The 17,716-nt window shown below is 33.7% G+C and overlaps 2 protein-coding genes across 4 annotated transcripts in view; one reads left to right on the top strand and one right to left on the bottom strand.

Moving 5' to 3' along the window:
- Positions 1-17,716, top strand: part of LOC126887453 (uncharacterized) — a 64,096-nt gene that overhangs the window by 22,785 nt on the left and 23,595 nt on the right. The window lies entirely within an intron of this gene.
- LOC126887442 (uncharacterized) overlaps positions 1-17,716 on the bottom strand; it is a 56,479-nt gene that overhangs the window by 17,041 nt on the left and 21,722 nt on the right. For all 3 annotated transcript variants that reach the window (XM_050654977.1, XM_050654978.1, XM_050654979.1), the window contains 6 exons: positions 13,258-13,539; positions 12,484-12,744; positions 10,861-11,073; positions 6,688-7,050; positions 3,690-3,752; positions 2,575-3,498 (listed from right to left, as the gene is read on the bottom strand). In XM_050654977.1, the coding sequence (XP_050510934.1) occupies positions 2,575-3,498; positions 3,690-3,752; positions 6,688-7,050; positions 10,861-11,073; positions 12,484-12,744; positions 13,258-13,539 (2,106 nt within the window). The remainder of the gene's footprint in view (positions 1-2,574; positions 3,499-3,689; positions 3,753-6,687; positions 7,051-10,860; positions 11,074-12,483; positions 12,745-13,257; positions 13,540-17,716) is intronic.

Below are 17,716 nucleotides of genomic sequence, written 5' to 3'. Positions count from 1 at the left end.
CGATGCAATAATAATGTTGAACAAATTATATCACGCTTCCTTGGAGGTCGGACTAAAGATTAACATCAACAAGATGCAAATAATGACTAATCTGTTGCTAAATTTTAATATTGTTGTTGATGGAATCGATATTGAACATACTGCATCTTATAAGTACCAGGGGGGCTCGTGATAGTAGAAGGTGGTGAGGCACACTACACCTGAGGAATTTTATTATTATGGTTAGCTTCTCTTTAATGGCCAGAAGGTCGATTTTGTAACGTCATAACACTAGAACGAAGTTAAGACAAATAATCCCGGAGCAAAAATACCCACAAATTATCCCTGGACAAGAAATCCCCAGACAAATAATCCTCGGACAAATAATCCTCGGACAAATAATCCTCGGACAAAAAATCCCCACAAAAATCCCCGGACAAATAATCCCCGGACAAATAATCCCCACAAATAATCCCCACAAAAAATCCCGGACAAATAATCTCCACAAATTTTTTAGACAAAATATCCCCACAAAAAATTTCGGACAAAAAATTCTCAAGAAATATTTGCTGGCGATTAGTTCTCAAATGCTTTTAACCTCAGTGCATAGAGTTATTTTTAATTCCAATTCCATATCGAAAACTTCAAATTTTACATACCTAACAAAAGAGTGTGAGTTTTTTCAAAAATCGTGGAAGATATGGGGAAGGAACTAAGGCTGTGGGAATCATGTTGCAATATTATTCGCTTAAATCTTTTGCTCACTCTAATTTTAATAACTCGTTCAAAAAAATTTAAAAAAAAAACACAACCACAACATACAACATCTTTGAAACACTTAAAAACTACTTTTGTATGTAAATGTAACAAATAAATAAAGAAAAATAATTTATTAGTTATAAATTTTACAGAAAAAAAAACACAAACACAAAATACAACATTTTTAAAACACTTTTTTGTATGTAAACGTCCGATGTGGAAGTGAAAACGTTAATAATATCATGTTTTAAGTTAAATTGTGGCTTATTTCCCATTTAGAATAATAAATTACATAAATGCCACAAAGAAATAGCTTCAGAACAATATATTAGGTGATAATAAACAATGATTTAAAATGAACAATGTTTTAAATACATATCCATAAACTTCTAAAATATCATAATCCATTCGTATACATATACCTCGTATGCATAGAAAGCCATGATCTGCAATCGACTTGTGCTTGGAGTCGGTTATTCCTATTCCGCTATTCCTATTCCGTTCGGCTATTCCTATTCCATTCCGCTGAACCTTAAGTAAATAAGGGAAGCAAGGTCAATGAACTTCGTAACTAAAAAAACACGTGTTTGAGGCCGGCCTCAAGGATAGATGAATTTTGTTCCCAGAGTCGGTGGCACATTTTTAAAATTTTGCTGCTTTTACTGTTGTCGTTGTCCCATTTTAAGAAACGGTAGTATGCTAGACAAGGATGGTGTGAGGGTAGCTTCAACTGTAATGATTTGAGAAAGTTGGAATGAGATGCATGATGCATATAGTCTGAAAAATGAAAGAATACCCATGAACGAACATATAAAACACGCTGTATTTTCCTGTCACTGTATCACAAAGAAAATTGTCCAGTGCAAGTACATGTAACAATAATTATTACATGTACTTGCGCTGGCCAATTTTTTGTGTGACACGGTAACAGGAAATACAGCCTGTTTTATATGTTCGTTCATGGGTATTCTTTCATTTTTCCGACGTAGATGCATATAATACTGGCACGTGGAAGACGGATACAAAGATAAAGAGTCAGGGCCGTACCGATTTTAATTTTTTTCATAAAAATAAAGTTATTTAGGAAATTTCAAAAAGCTAAATTATATTTAAAAAACTGATTATAAAATAACGTAATAAAGTAAATAGTCGATTGATATACTTATAACTGGTGAGGCACTGCCTCACCTGCCTCATAGGACAAGCCGCCACTGTAAAGTACTTGGGACATGAAATTCGGATGGAACGGGATAACCAGCCGTGCGAGCTCCCACGTCGCATAGGATTAGCCTGGGCAGCGTTTGGTAAACTAAACTATGTATTTAAATCGGACTTACCCATATGCCTGAAAAGGAAAATCATTGACCAGAGGACACATCGCCAGATTGTCAGACAGCCGATAGATAAAACAGAGTGGAGGCCACGAGAAGAAGCACTATGGAGCAGAGGACGCCCACCAACCAGATGGGCTGACGATCTGAAGCGTATTGTCAGCAACTGGATGCAAGCCGCACAAAACAGAGATAGATGGAAAGAGCTGGGCTAAACCCATGTCCAGTAGTGGACGCGTACGGGTTGATGATGTAAGAAAACTTCGGATCTTCGAATTTCGTTTGTATTTAATAGATATTTCGCCTTAGCGTCTTTTGATTTTAAATAATTTAGTAATATGACAGAAATATTTTGTTTCGATCCAGAAAGCCAGTTCTATCTCATGATTCCAAAAGATGAAATGCGTGTAAGCGAATGGTGGTACTATGTATTGAAATTAAACCTTAACTGTCTTTCTTAAAAAAAATAATACTATTTTAATACATAAAAATTTAAACCACATACTTTTATTTCCGGGGCAACTGCGATTACTGCAAATAGAAGCCATACTTTTATTTTTAGCAAATGGACAGTCAATATTGTCGCAGCTAGAACCACTGTCAGAATCGTCAGCAAACGGACAAAATGGATTATCGCATGAACTGTTCTTACTCGTCGGTCTAGTAAATGGACAGGGAGGTCTTTGACATGTATTAACTTCTTTTGGTGCATAAGGACACTCAGGATTATCGCATATGCTGTCGTTTTCTGTATCTTTTATTGCAAATGGACAATCGGGACTATCACATACACTGCCATTCTTGACTGTTTGTGTGTTAAAGGGGCAATCAGAATTTTTACATACATTACATTCCTCTGTAGCGAAAGGGCACGTAGGGTTATTGCATGTACTCTTCTTTTTGGTATCTTTCGACGCAAATGGACAGCGGGGATTACCACAAATACTGTTTTCCTTGCTGACTTCTTCGTTAAAGGGGCAGAGGGGACTTTGGCATATATTACCTTTCTTTTTTGCAAAAGGACAATGAGGATTGTCACATGTGTTATTTTCTTCCATACTTAATACAAATGGGCATTCTGGATCAGTATAACTGCTACTCTTTTTACACACTGGTCTATTAAAAGGACAAAGTGGATTTTCACATATGTTATCTTTCTTTTTTGCATGAGGACAATCCTGATTGTCGCATATGCTCTCCTCGTCAGTACATACATTGCTTTTCTTATTTATTTCTGTATTAAAAGGACAAAGAGGATTTTGGCATGTTGTTTTCTTTTTTGCCTGAGGGCAATCAGGATTACCGCATATGCTACCTTTCTCTACATCTTTTAATGCAAAAGGACATTGTGGATTACTGCACGTACTGTTTTTGACGCTGTCGGTAGTTTCTGATTTGAAGGGACAATTGGGATATCCGCAGAAATTTTCTGAATAAAGAGAAAAAAGTTAAAAAATATTGTAAAATGATGATGTAGAAAATAGTCAAAAAGCAAAAAAGATTCAATATGTGATGCAAGCGACTCCATGGGTTATTTTGTCGTCCACAATAGAGAAGCAGAAAGAACAAGAAATGAAAATGTAAAATAATATTGTAGAATTATAGAATTTTTATTATTACCCAATTTTTGTTTCCTAGGTGGACATTCTGGGTTATTGCATATTCCTTCATTGCCTTGATCACCTGCAAACACAAAAAAAATAATCAAATAAAAACTGGACAGAAAATGGATAGGTATATGTATATATTATTAGGATTAAATATCTTGGAGTCTCAGTTAATGTAACTAATGATAGAAGCATCGTAATCAGTGAAAGAATCCAGGCAGGAAACAGAGCCTACTGGAAATACAATAACTTCCTCAAAGATAAGAAGCTTACTCAGAATACTAAAATTAGAATTGTTGTAAATTGAAAATTTACAAAGCAGCAATTAGACCAGTAATCACACATATGGTGCTGAAGTAATGTGTCTGACCCAGAAAGAGGAAGAAATATTGAGGATCCTAGAGAGGAAAATAATTCGGAGGATAGCAGGCCCACTAAACTTAGGTAATAGTGAATTTAGAAAACTCACGAACCACGAAGTAAGAGGACTTCTGAAAGGAGCAGACATCGTCAGATTTATCAAGGCACAGAGACTCAGATGAACGGGACATATAGAAAGAAGAAATCCAGAAGCCATCATCAAGAAAATTTCCAATGGAGACCTGTATCAGGCAGACCACGAGGAAGACCCAAAACTAGATGGGAGAACCAGATAGTCGAGGACCTTAAGAAGATGGGAGTCAGAGAATAGGTAACCATAAGAAAAAACAGGAACGCATGGAGAAAAATTGTAGAAGATGCCAAGTCACACAACCAATTTTAAAACCAAAATGTTAATGCGGATTGATTCACCGCGACAAACGAATCGGAAGAGCCCAAAGAGGGCGGCAATCACTCCGCTACGAGTGTGGATGCCATGATGATGATGATATGTATAATATTATGTCAAATATATTAATCTTTTATACCTGTCTTTTTTAATATAAGCTAAAAAATTTCGAGATTTAAATAATAAAAATAAATAATAAAAAAGTATAAATAATAATCTACAAAATCTATAAAATAATCTGCTATGCACACGAAGCAATACTAACTCCTTACAGTTAACATACTTTAAATAGAGCAAACAGAGCCGCAGGTATCCTGAGTGAAAGAATATGAAGAAATAAACATATCAGGAAAGAAATAAAATAGAACAGTAGAATGGAATGATCATATGAGCCAAATAATATCAAACAAATTAGTGAAGACGGCGAGATATGGTTCCTCAATAAGAAGACGATAAGTGGAAAGACCACGAAAATAATGGAAAGACAACTTACTGGAGTCACGCTGAAAAATCGACAGAGTTTCACAAAAAGAGGAAGAAGGAGAAGAAGATAAGGAGAAGGAGAAGAAGCAGTTCTAGATAAAATGTCAGGAACAAACAATAGGGAACTTGCACATTTTTTATTACATAATAATATTCAGTTTTGAATAAAAATGAGATTTCCAAAATTTCACGCTTGAAAAACTCATAATAACTTAAAAGTACAAATTTAAAGTCTTCCTTATCTTAAAATAGTTCAAACGACCCGTGACGTCACAGAGTTTAACTATGTGGTTCTGTTTATGCTTATATTTACGTATATTCTTATTCTTCTTCTTTAGTTTATTGGCCTCCGCCTACTTGGGTATTTGGCCAGCTCGTCGTCGGGGAATAAAGGAAAAATATTTATATTCTAATGACATTTATCGTGTGTTGTCTTAATAATATATACCAGTTTGTTGAGATTGGAGTTTGATACAGTTTTTGAAGGAAAGGAAAGAAGGTTTACTATTGAAAATAAAACCATTTTGTAAAAGTACAAATTTTCTATGAATAGTTCAAACGATCAAAAACACTTTTAACGTCACATAACTGTATTTTTTACTGACGTTTATAATGTCTAATTTAAAATTATATATACAATTGGTGTAGAATGTAAACATTCAAACCCTGTGACGTCACGACGCGTTTTGGGGTGGCTGGTATAAGTTGAATTTTTAGTCGTCTTTAGGGGCCAAACGAAAGACAAACAAAACTTTTTAATCTTTGATACAGGTTCTAAATTATGTTCTGTTGTGATTTATACCATTTTTTTTTCAAATTTAAAATTGTATGCAAGTTCCCTATTCCAGACAAACACGTATAAATCCAAATAACGATGGATCTTGTAAACATCTACCTATAAGTAAATTTAATGAAGAGTTTTTTTCTTTTTAAAAGGTATATTTATTTAAAAAAAAAAAAACCCATTAAGGGGCCACAAATATCACTCGCTGTGTAAAAAGAGCATCATCAGTGTTACAAGAACATGCTAAGCCGCCCAAAAATACAAGGGTTAAAACCTTTTAGGAAAAGAATAAATGTCTTGCATAAATAAATACATTATTAAATCCAAACAATGGATATAATCAATAAGGATATGGCCATAGGGCAACATATTATGACTCCCACACGTGGTGTGGGTTAATAGGTAGTAATTAGGTCATTACCCTGAGAGCGATGAAAGTCAACGATCTACAACTCTACACGCTTTGATAAATGTCAAATCGTCGGCCTAGTATGAAAAATGCTTACATCCAAAAATATCTAATTTTAAATTTTTGATGTCCCGACATTGAAAAGTAAAAGGGACCTAAAACTTTCTTCTAATATAGTTTACTAAATTTTGCTAAAATTGTGAAAATGTAATCTGCCTAAATCCATTAATGTTAAAAACCATATGAAATCTGCACAAGCTCCACAAGTCATCTCTTGTTAGTGGCCAAACCGTTCAAACGGATCGGTGCTTTTCTGTTTATACAATAAAAATTACTTTGATTGGAAATGGGTGAGTACCTACATAGTACAGGTTAATTTCACAACAAAATTGATTACTAAAAAGGTGGATTTCAATTGTTTAGGGACTTTTTAGGGTGCAATTTTCACACTATATTTAGTTGTATACATGTAGAATTATGCACAGTTAGTTTTTGCCTCTTCTGTAAAATTAGGTATCTTGGACTTAAGCATTTTTCATATTTGGCCGACGAAATAATATGTCTACCTGCTTGCTTTCCTCCCAAATATGGACAAGGAGTTTCGTTAAAAGGGCAGTTGGGGTTGTCACATGGTTCTGGTAGAGCATACGGACAAGATATGCTTCCACAGGGACCGCGTTTCTCTGGATTAGGAACGGGACATTTTAATTTTTGTAGTTCGGGAACCGGGCATTTTAATTTTTGTAGCTCAGGAGGCTGTAAAGGACAATTTGGATTTTTGCAAGTATCGGTTGGTAACGGATCTGGGCAATCCCAATGAATGGGTGGTAAGACGTCCCCGGGATAATCGCATTTGGGATGTCCACATTTGGTTCCTAGAGCTGGTGGAAGAAACATTAGTTCTAGAGCTGCGTCCTCTTCCCGCAATCCTAAAAAGAATTAAATTTACCGGTAAAAGGTTTTGTATTTTTATAATATAAAATGTTGGGAAACAAGACAAAATAGTGTAAAAACTAACGAATTTATTTATCAAAGTCTTTAACATCCAATAAGTTTTTAAAACAATTTCAAGACAAGCAATTGGACTTCTTAAGTCCTAGGTTTTCATCCAACGTGACCGGGAGTATTGATATATATTTACTATTTCTGCGACTATAATGTGGCAAACCGATAGTATGTATATATTTTTTCTTGTCTTACTAAGGCGCATCGAGTATCTAATAGATTGCTTTTACTATTTCGGCAACCTTAAAAGAGTACCTCCAGTTGCAACTCTGGAACTGGAAGTCCGAGGTTAAGTTTCTCACCTTTAATACCACCCTTGGGATATAAGCTTTCATTCGACACCTCAATTCTAATTCTATCTGATCTAATGTGAAGGAATTGTGTTTACAAAAGTCTCTGGGACAGACAGACATGAATAATTAAAGGTTTATACATTTTTCCAAAATGCGTGAAAACAAAATATATCTATTCAAGGAAACACAGACAAAATTGCTTTTTAAATGACTAATTTACATATATTTGTACTTATATAGAGTGTTACATTTATGTATTTGTTTGTTTTGTTGTTTATATCATTGTTTGTTTATGGTATGCAAATCCCTTCTTTATTTTTTTCACCCGTTTTGAAAAAATGTGAAAATATTTGATTATCCATGTCTGTCTGTCCCGTAAACTTTGTAAACACAAATGGTATTTAGGTGAGAAATTTGACATGAGGCTTCCGGTTTTAAAGTTGCAAACCGGAAGTACTGTTTTGAAGTCGATTAAATAGTATAAACGGTATATTATTCGACGCGCCTGAGCAATGCGAGAACAAATATATACATCCGATTTCATGATCGGAAGCGAAATCCAAGATCGCATGATCATTCAATGCAAACATTGACCGGTCGTTCGAAACCAGACCTTCTAAGAACTATTTACACCTAGTCTGGGCTGATTATCGGAGAATAGGCCATTTTTGGGAAAAGTTATTTACCAGCAATTTTATTGCTGGAATCGAATTATAAGATCCTATATATTAATAATATAGGTATGCAAAGTTCTCAGACAGTGTGCTACTTTTTTAATAAACAAAATGGCGCCCGAAAATTGTGTTTTTTTCAATTATTGCTCTATAACTCCGAAGATTTTAATTTTACAACAAAAACACTCAAACAAAAATTTACCGTGATTAAACTCTGCATAGAGACGTGTTTTTGCCGATCTGCTGCGATGAAAATTTTCCTCGGAAAATGCGGGTTTTCCCAACAAAATCTTTAATTTTCAAATAAAGTTTTAGATAAGTAATTATCTACCAATATTTAAATAATTTGGTGACTTAAAATCCTTCTTGGTTAAGATTATAGTTCCAGAAGATGATGAAAATTAAACGAATATTTTAGCAACAATTCAATTATTAATTAATAAATTACGGTCGCAATAATAACCAAAATAATTATGATACACTGATCAAACTTTGAAATCTTATAAAGATGAGATGCCTATTTAACATTTTGTCGACAAAATATAAATTTTTTATTTTTTTGCATAATCTTTAAATGTTTAAAAAAATAGTTATAAACAAATTAACGTTTCTCAGAAAGTTTTTATAATTTTTTTTAATTCTTTCAAAGCGTAGAAGTGAGTTTAAAGTACAAGCTAATTATTTACAAAAAAATATCGATTATCAGTTTAATGGTTATATTTTAATTAAAGATCATAAATATATTTTTTTTTATTTACACGCGCGAAAGTAGAATAATACAGCACTGTAGCTAAAATTTTCACTCGGAGCGACGACCGGCCGCGCGAGACGTACACTTTTATAATGTATGCTGCGTGTCAGTCGCTTCGAGTGAACATTTTAGCTCCGACTCTGTATCAGGCCTACTTTTGCGCTAAAAATTACAAAAAAAAGTATTTTTAATCTTTGATTAAAATATAACTATTGCACTAATTTTTGACATTCTCTGTGAGTAATTAGATTGTACCATAGACTCACTTTTAAGCTTTGAAACAATTAAAACAAATTATAAACAACGGAGCAATCGTACATTTACTTTGCTGTTTCATAACTTTTTTGCAAATGGTTGGAAAAATTTTTTAAAGCATTCATTTTCAAGACCTATGAAATACGCATTTTAAGTATTTTATAAAATTAGAATAAAATAAACAATTTCTGAGAAATGTTAATTTTTTTATAACAATTTTTTAAACATTTAAAGATTATGCAAAAAATGAAAAATTTATATTTTGTCGATAAAATATTAAATAGGCATCACACCTTTATAATCTTTCTAAGTTTGATCAATGTCTCATGATTATTTTGGTTGTTATTGTGACTGTAAATTGTTAATTAACAATTTAATTGTTGCTAAAATATTCGTTTCATTTTCACCGGCTTCTGAATTTATAATCTATACTAAGAAAGCTTTTATTTCACCAAGCTATATAATTATTGATAAATAATTATTGGCCCAAAAAATTTATTTGAAAATTCGAGATTTTGTTGGGAAAACCCACATTTTCCGAGAAAAATTTTCATCGGAGCAAATCGGAAAAAACATGCTTCTATGTAGAATTAAATTGGGGTGAATTTTTATTTGAGTGTTTTTGGTGTAAAGTTAAAATCTTCGGAGTTATAGAGCAATAATTGAAAAAAATACGATTTGTCGGCGCCATTTGTTTATAAAAAAAGTAGCACACTATCTGCGAACTTTGCATACCTATATTAATAATATATAGGATCTTATCATTCGATTCCAGTAGCTGGTAAATAACCTTTCTTTGTACTTTACTAATTAGACCAGTGTATTATAACTATTTTTTTTTCAAAATTTAAAGATTATGCAAAAAAAGAAAAATTTATATTTTGTCGATAAAATATTAAATAAGCATCTCATCTTTATAATCTTTATAAGTTTGATCAATGTATCATGATTATTTTGGTTATTATTGCGATCGTAAATTGTTAATTAACAATTGAATTGTTGCTAAAATATTCGTTTAATTTTCACCGGCTTCTGGAATTACAATCTATACCAAGAAAGCTTCGGTGTCACTAAGTTATTTAATTATTGATTAATAATTACTTACCTAAAACTTTATTTGAAAATTAGAGTTTTTGTTAGGAAAACCCGCATTTTCCGAGGAAAATTTTCGTCGGAGCAAATCATGAAAAAAATATCTCTATGCAGAATTTAATTGTGGTGAATTTTTATTTGAGTGTTTTTGTTGTAAAGTTGAAATCTTCGGAGTTATAGAGAAATAATTGAAAAAAAATACGATTTGTCGGCGCCATTTTGTTTATAAAAAAAAGTAGCACACTATCTGCGGACTTTGCATACCTATATTATTAATATATAGGATTTTATCATTCGATTCCAGCAATAAAATTGCTGGTAAATAACTTTTCCATGAATTTTGCTAATCAGCCCAGAGTAACCGTGATTATTTGTGTTTTGCACTTTCGCTAGTAAATTTTGTTAGGCAGTGCTTAAAATTCGCTTTTGTTGAACGATCTACGTGGTGACATGGAAGAGGAAAGTTTAAGAGTGTGTGCAGTTCACCTGATTATTCCTTCTTTTCAGTGGCTAGACTATAGTAAACAAAAAAATACGAAATTATTTGCTATAATGGATGCAATACCGACATCTATTTTTAAATAACGAGGAATCTGAAGTATAGAAACACTTTAGATCTATTTATTTATATATTTTTTAAACCCGCTTTTTATACTTGCCATTACCAACCTGTTTTGTACTTCGCATAAGCACAGTTAGAGGTGCCACATCCAAAGGGGTATTTTATTTCGCGATAAGGGCAAAAATCTTGCTTGCATGGAATACTTTCACAGCTCTTTCCTTTTGGTGGCTCTTCCGGTTGTTTTAGTCCTTTACAGTAATCTCTGCACTGCTCTTCTATCACATTGGTCGCATAGGGGCATGTCACTTCACCACAAGGACCTAAGTTAAATTTACATTAATAAAAAATTGCTTAAATTTTGATACTGTTTCAGTATTTTATTTAAAGATAAACTTCTATATAAAAGTTACACATTTCAACAAAGTTTTTATGAAAATCTTAAAGAACAAACCAAAAATATAAGGGTAGAACAAACGGAATAAAAATAAAGAGAGAAAAGTTATAATAAAGGACAATAAATATAAGCAAGTAGGAGCAGATTACTACAGAGAACTCTTGGCCGAGGAATATACTAGAGAAGAGATGAACGAGGAAAAGGAAACTGTGGACGAAAAAGAAACAGATGAAGCGTATTGAAAAAAGGGGACATGTCAGTGGACTGGGAGATCAACAAATTTGTAAAAATCATCATCATCAATGGTGCTACAAACCTATGAAAGAGGCTCGACCTTTCCAAGTCTATTACGCCATCCATTGCCAACCGTTGCCAGTTTGCTGTGCCTATTTTTCTCCCATCGTCATCTACACCATCCTTCCATCTGAGTTTTGGCCTACCCCTATTTCTACTTCCCACAGGATATGACATAAGGATTCTTCTAGGAGGGTTGATCTGCTGTGATCTTGTTAGATGTCCTGCCCATCTTAGTCTTCCTATTCGTATAAGAGATACTACGTCTTTACCAACAAATATATGTTTATATCTGTGGTATACCTCGTAGTCCTATACACCTCCAAACCCCATTTTCACATATGCCACCGAATATTCCTCTCAGGATCCTTCATTTAAATATAAGCAGAAGGTTTTTATCTGGCTTGGAGATGGTTCATGTCTCCGATCCATATGTCAACATTGGTTGTATAAGGGTTTTGTATATGGCTATTTTTGTTTTTTGGCTTAAGTTTCTGCTTCTCATATATCTACTCAGTCCAAAATAACATTTGTTTGCTAAGATTATCCTTCGCTTGATTTCTTCTGTCATGACGTTCTCCTTGGTGATTAGGGAGCCTAAATATGTGAATTTGTCCACCACTTAAAAGGTGAATCGGTGACCCATGTTTTTGACTCTATTATTGGGTGTTGATGCCATCATCTTAGTTGTCTCCTCGTTAATCTCGTTTACGACGTATAAAATAATGACATCAATAATACGAAGATGATTGACAAAGACCACAAAAAACACAACGGGACAATACTAATGTGGATTCATACAAGGAAGATAAACAATAAATGGTATACAGTTAATGAAACAAATAATGGATAAAGCAATTGAATACTTAGAGTGAAAATACTATTTATAAACTTCAAACAGGAATTTATTTATTATTTATAAAAAAAATAGTACTGTTTGGTATGATTTGGTACAAAATCTTCTTAAAGATTTTAGCTTATACACCTTTAATTGGTAAATAAATATGAGGTTAAAATGAGAGAAAATAAAAGCATGAATTACCCAATGCCTTTTTATACGCATTTACGACTTGGTCAAACTGATCCATAATAGACTTGCATTCGATAATTGCAGATTTTGGTGTTATACATCTAGATGTTGCCGGCTCTTGACACACTCTTCCTCGTATTTTATTATTTCTGAAAGAATTCAATAATGCACTGGATTCTTTTATAAGATTTTCATTAGTCCTCAGCAGAATCGAATGATTCTGTTCGATCGTGGGCATACCACCCCCTCTCAGGCGAAGAGTTCTTGATGGATCTGAAACATTAGGTAAAGATAAGTATTAAGTATTGATACCTACCTATAGCGACTTATAGTATTATTACTACATTAAGGGGTAGGCGCAAAATTTCGGATCCTGTGCTTTTTTTAATTCTTTCATTTTTTTCGAATCCTGAGAAAACTAATAAGCAGTTTTGAAAAATTTTAACGCAAAATCAAAGCCTATATTATTACCGAGGGCCGAAAGTCCCTGAATCTTCTATAATGTTTATTTTAATTACAAGGGTGAAAAAAACGGGAAAATTTAGTGTGATATTTAATTTCAAATATTTCATTCAAAAGGAACTTTCTGTTAATTCTAAGGGACTTTCGGCCTTCGGTAATAATGTAATCTTTCATTTTGCTGTTAAATTTTTCAAAAATATTTATTAATTTTCTCAAGATTCGAAAAAAATAATGCATTCTAGTAGCATTGAAGCAAGATTTTGCGCCCCTAAAAAAATCTTATTGAAACTAAAAATATTCAAAAATTATCTGGTTGGTAAATACCTTTTTTAGGAAATGGATAGTTATGTTTACATGTTTTTGAACATCCCTCTCTCCCTAAGAGTTTTGAATGACTACATTTTGCCTGTTTACAACTGCAAGTATTCAGTGACATTTTGCTTTCATTTTCTGTCTTAAATTTTTGGGCTGGGGGATAATAGGGTTGATCTGGATCTTTAGGTCTTCTAAACACACCATATGGTCCATAATGTTCGAAACTTCCATAAGTGTTACTTAAACCGTAGGTAACTGGAGGTTCGACGATATCATACATAGTTCCCAGACCTAACAAGTTTAAATAAAGCATTAATCTATTATATTGTACAAGTAAAAAAAACCTGGGTATGAAGATAAATCAAGATGGAACATACGATGCTGCTATAAAAGACAGAATCATTCAGGGTAGAAAGGCCATATCCATGACGAACGGCATTCTGTGGGACCAAACAATATTTAAAGCGAACAAACAGCTCATATATATGTACAATACCATATTTTAAAAGTATAATTACATATGGCAGTGAAGTTTGGCTACTGAAACAAAGAACAGAGAAAATGTTACTAGTAACAGAATTGGACTTCTGGAGAAGAGCCGCAGGCAAATCAAGAAGAGATCGGATACTAAATGAGAGAATACGAGAAATGATGGGAGTCATACATACAATAATAATTGATGACATAAATAAAAACAAAACAACTCATAAGGTACAGCCATGTATAGAGAATGCCAGATGATAGGATCCCTAAACAGAATTTGGCGTGAACACCACAAGGGCGAAGGAAAATAGGAATGCCGAGAAGAAGCTGGAGGGAGGAAATTGAAAAAGACTAGAGGAAAGAGAAATCCCTCCAGGTCTATGGCTAAACAGAGAAGAATGACGGTTAGGAGTCGGAAGGCATCGGAGAACCCTGTAAACCGATAGTAGCAGTAGTATTAATCTATTAAATATACAAAAGAATACCCATCACCTAAGCTGTGGGTAAAAATTGTTGAGACTAAAGGAATATTATTAAAACCACCAAAGATACAAAATCAACGGGGTTATTGTATCTCTTAAAAATTACTAAATTGTCCACTGCTGAATGTAGGCCTCCCTAACTTTTTGCCACCCTTCTCTATCTGGTGTTCTTGTTATCCAGGTTTTCAGCAATTTTTTTATCTCCATCTGCTGGGTGGCCTACCTTTACATCTTTATGCTTGGTCTTTTAGATACCATTCAACTTACACATTTCATTTTAGATGCAATAGAGCCCCAGAACCGTCTTGTCCCTTATCGCTTAATTCGGAACTGAGTCCTCCCCTTGACTTATTATGTCAATGTACGTTTCATCTTATGTAACTCATGTCTACTACTGCCACTCAAGCTCTAGCAAAAGGTTTCAATTATTCTATTATGCAAGTGACATTCTAATTGAGACAATCATCTACCACTCCAATTTATAATTTGATAATATGTACTGAAGATTTGCCATGATTTGTGACGAATCTTGTCTTAAGCGAAAATATTTCAATAAATGGCATGCATATTGAAGAAACCACCTCTTATAAGTACTTAGGGCATGGGATACACATAGGAAGAGATAATCAAACGTGCAAACTATGCCGCCACATAGAACTCATTTGGGTGGCATTTGGCAAGCTGAGCTATGTCAGACATAGGGCTTACAATACCGGGATTCCTGGATCCCGAATACCGGAATCCCGGACGATTTTTGTCCGGTATTAAAAACCGGTATTTATGTAAAAGTACCGGTATTTTGGTATTACATTAGTTGATAAGAATTGAATTCATGCACAATATAAATCTAATTTAAAATAATATTATTTAACAAATTGAAGAGTCTCAGATGCAGAATCCACCAATTTAATAAAATTAAAATGGTAAATAGTCATTTAAACATGAGACTTTTCGCGTTGAAAGTTCTTACTGGTACATCCTTTTTCTGCGACTTTTTCAATTAATAAGACAGCAGACGACGAATATAGAAAACGAAAGGGAAACGATCACATTCCGCCTTCATTCGTCTAGGAAAAAGACAGCAGAGTAACTTTCAGTACTAAAACCGAGTAAAGGAAATAAAATAATAAATGATGGTTTTGCTTGTTTTCGATTCAGAGGGTTGCACACCCGCTAGACAGGCTGTTTCTACCATTTCAGGCGTCATCAGTAGCTTTTGTAAGCGTGCACACCTCTGAATCGAAAAATAGCTCCACCATCATTTTAAAGGGAATCTGAAAAATAATTCAACCCTCTGAATCGAAAACAAGCAAAACCATCATTTATTATTTTATTTCCTTTACTCGGTTTGAGTACTGAAAGTTCCTCTGCTGTCTTTTTCCTAGACGAATGAAGGCGGAATGTGATCGTTTCTCTTTCGTTTTCTATATTCGTCGTCTGCTGTATTATTAATTGAAAAAGTTGCAGAAAAAGGATGTACCAGTAAGAACTTTCAACGCGAAAAGTCTCAGGTTTAAATGACTATTTACCATTCTAATTTTATTAAATTGGTGGATTCTGCATCTGAGACTCTTCAATTTGTTATGAGATGTCGCTGTATCGCGTCTAATGGGAAATTTGAATTATTTTTCAGATTCCCTTTAAAATGATGGTGGAGCTATTTTTCGATTCAGAGGTGTGCACGCTTACAAAAGCTACTGATGACGCCTGAAATGGTAGAAACAGCCTGTCTAGCGGGTGTGCAACCCTCTGAATCGAAAACAAGCAAAACCATCATTTATTATAATATTATTTAATTACAAGAATTTTTTTTGAAGATAAACAAACAATTTCGTTGTATTAAAATCTATATCAGGCCTATTTTTTATTACACATACCGAGCCGAGTATGGCACCATCGAGAAGTGGCAGTGTCGGCAATATAAAGCGATTGTTTATGTTTTACGTCTACTACCCAATGCCACATTTTCTTTCGAAATGCCACATTTTGCAAGAAAAATTAACCCGATGGAATTTTGGAAAAAATACAAATCCACTTTCCCTGCGCTTTATTATTTGGCTATAAAATATCATTTGTCAATACCAGCCACATCAGTACCTTCCGAAAGAGCATTTTCAAAGTCTGGGCAGTTAACAAACTTAAGTATTTTTTAGAAACTAGACTAGACATTAGAAAACCGGTTTTAATATCTCCATATTTCAAATTTTAAATATCAAATACCGGTATTGAGATTTTAGTTCGGTATTGTAAGCCCTAGTCAGACACATAAGTCACATAAGCCTATGTGTCTCAAAAGAAAAGTATTTGATCAATGCGTGTTGTCAGTACTTAGGTATGGTGCAGAAACTTTAGCAATAACCAAGAAATAACCCGGTCTATAAAGACATTTGAAATAACAAAAATTGCCGGAGAGCCAAATTTTTGTGGAGAGCTAGGGTATACCATAACAAATAAAGTTTTAAAAGTCCCCACCGATCCCATGTGTGCAACAAAAGTTATTCGGGGTCAAAGGTCAAAATTTTAGATTTTTTGGATTTTTTTCGAAAACGGTAAGTTTTATCAAAAAAGAACCTTAAACCAAAGTTGTAGATCTTAAAATTATCTACAAAAATAGTCGTTATTATTATTTTTTAAGAGTTACCATTCCTGAGATACCGCGATTCTAAGAGTCACATTATACATGATATGCACACGTTTCCACACCACCCCTGTGAGGTAGTGTACTCGGCGCGTTTTTTACCGTGGTTTCCCCTGCAGGCCTACTCCACTAACTGTTTTAACAATTTTAGGATAATTTAAGGAAACAATACCGGTCAAGTTCTGATATTACCTTATTATTGATATTGATTATTGATATTGCTATTGATTATTAGGTTAACTATTGTTTTGATTTCTTTAGATATTTTAATCAGATTCATATTCTTGAAAGTCTACTTCAACAGTCAAGTCTTCTTCGATTTCATCTTCTTCCTCTTCCTCTTAATGTTCAAAAATTGTTCTAATGTGAGTCATTGGTCTCTTCATTAAAATCACAGGAGTCTTCCTCTGTTGTACTAAACTGGACATTTGAGCAAGACTGACCTTGGCAGTTGGTACAAGCTAGAGAATACAGCAACCCTACTTTTTACATCCACATTTGGCACTACAATATTATTTTGCAATTGCAAAAAATAGTGTTAAGGAGTTTTTCTGGAGCAGGTGGGAGTAGGTTTTAATCGGTTCCAGAGTATTATCTATTAATTTCCAACCCCAGTCTTCTGGATTCAGTTCATTGCCTAGCCACGTTTGAACTTGATAATATACTCGATACAAATGTTGAAAAGCAGATGCTGATGTTGGAGGAAGACATGATAGTTGTACTTGTTTCGCGTATTTTTTACAAAAGTTAATTATCGGTATTTATCAAGACAACTAATTTTTTTTGAGCTCCATAAACCGCAAGAAGAAAGCGAATTCCTTCCGTAATTATTGTTTGCGGTGTGGAATCAAGTTCTGTAAAAACT

This window comes from Diabrotica virgifera, chromosome 6 (assembly GCF_917563875.1).
Source record: "Diabrotica virgifera virgifera chromosome 6, PGI_DIABVI_V3a".
Lineage (NCBI taxonomy): Eukaryota > Metazoa > Arthropoda > Insecta > Coleoptera > Chrysomelidae > Diabrotica > Diabrotica virgifera.
The sequence above is the reverse complement of the archived record's forward strand: the minus strand, read 5'-3'. Positions and strand labels throughout refer to the sequence as shown.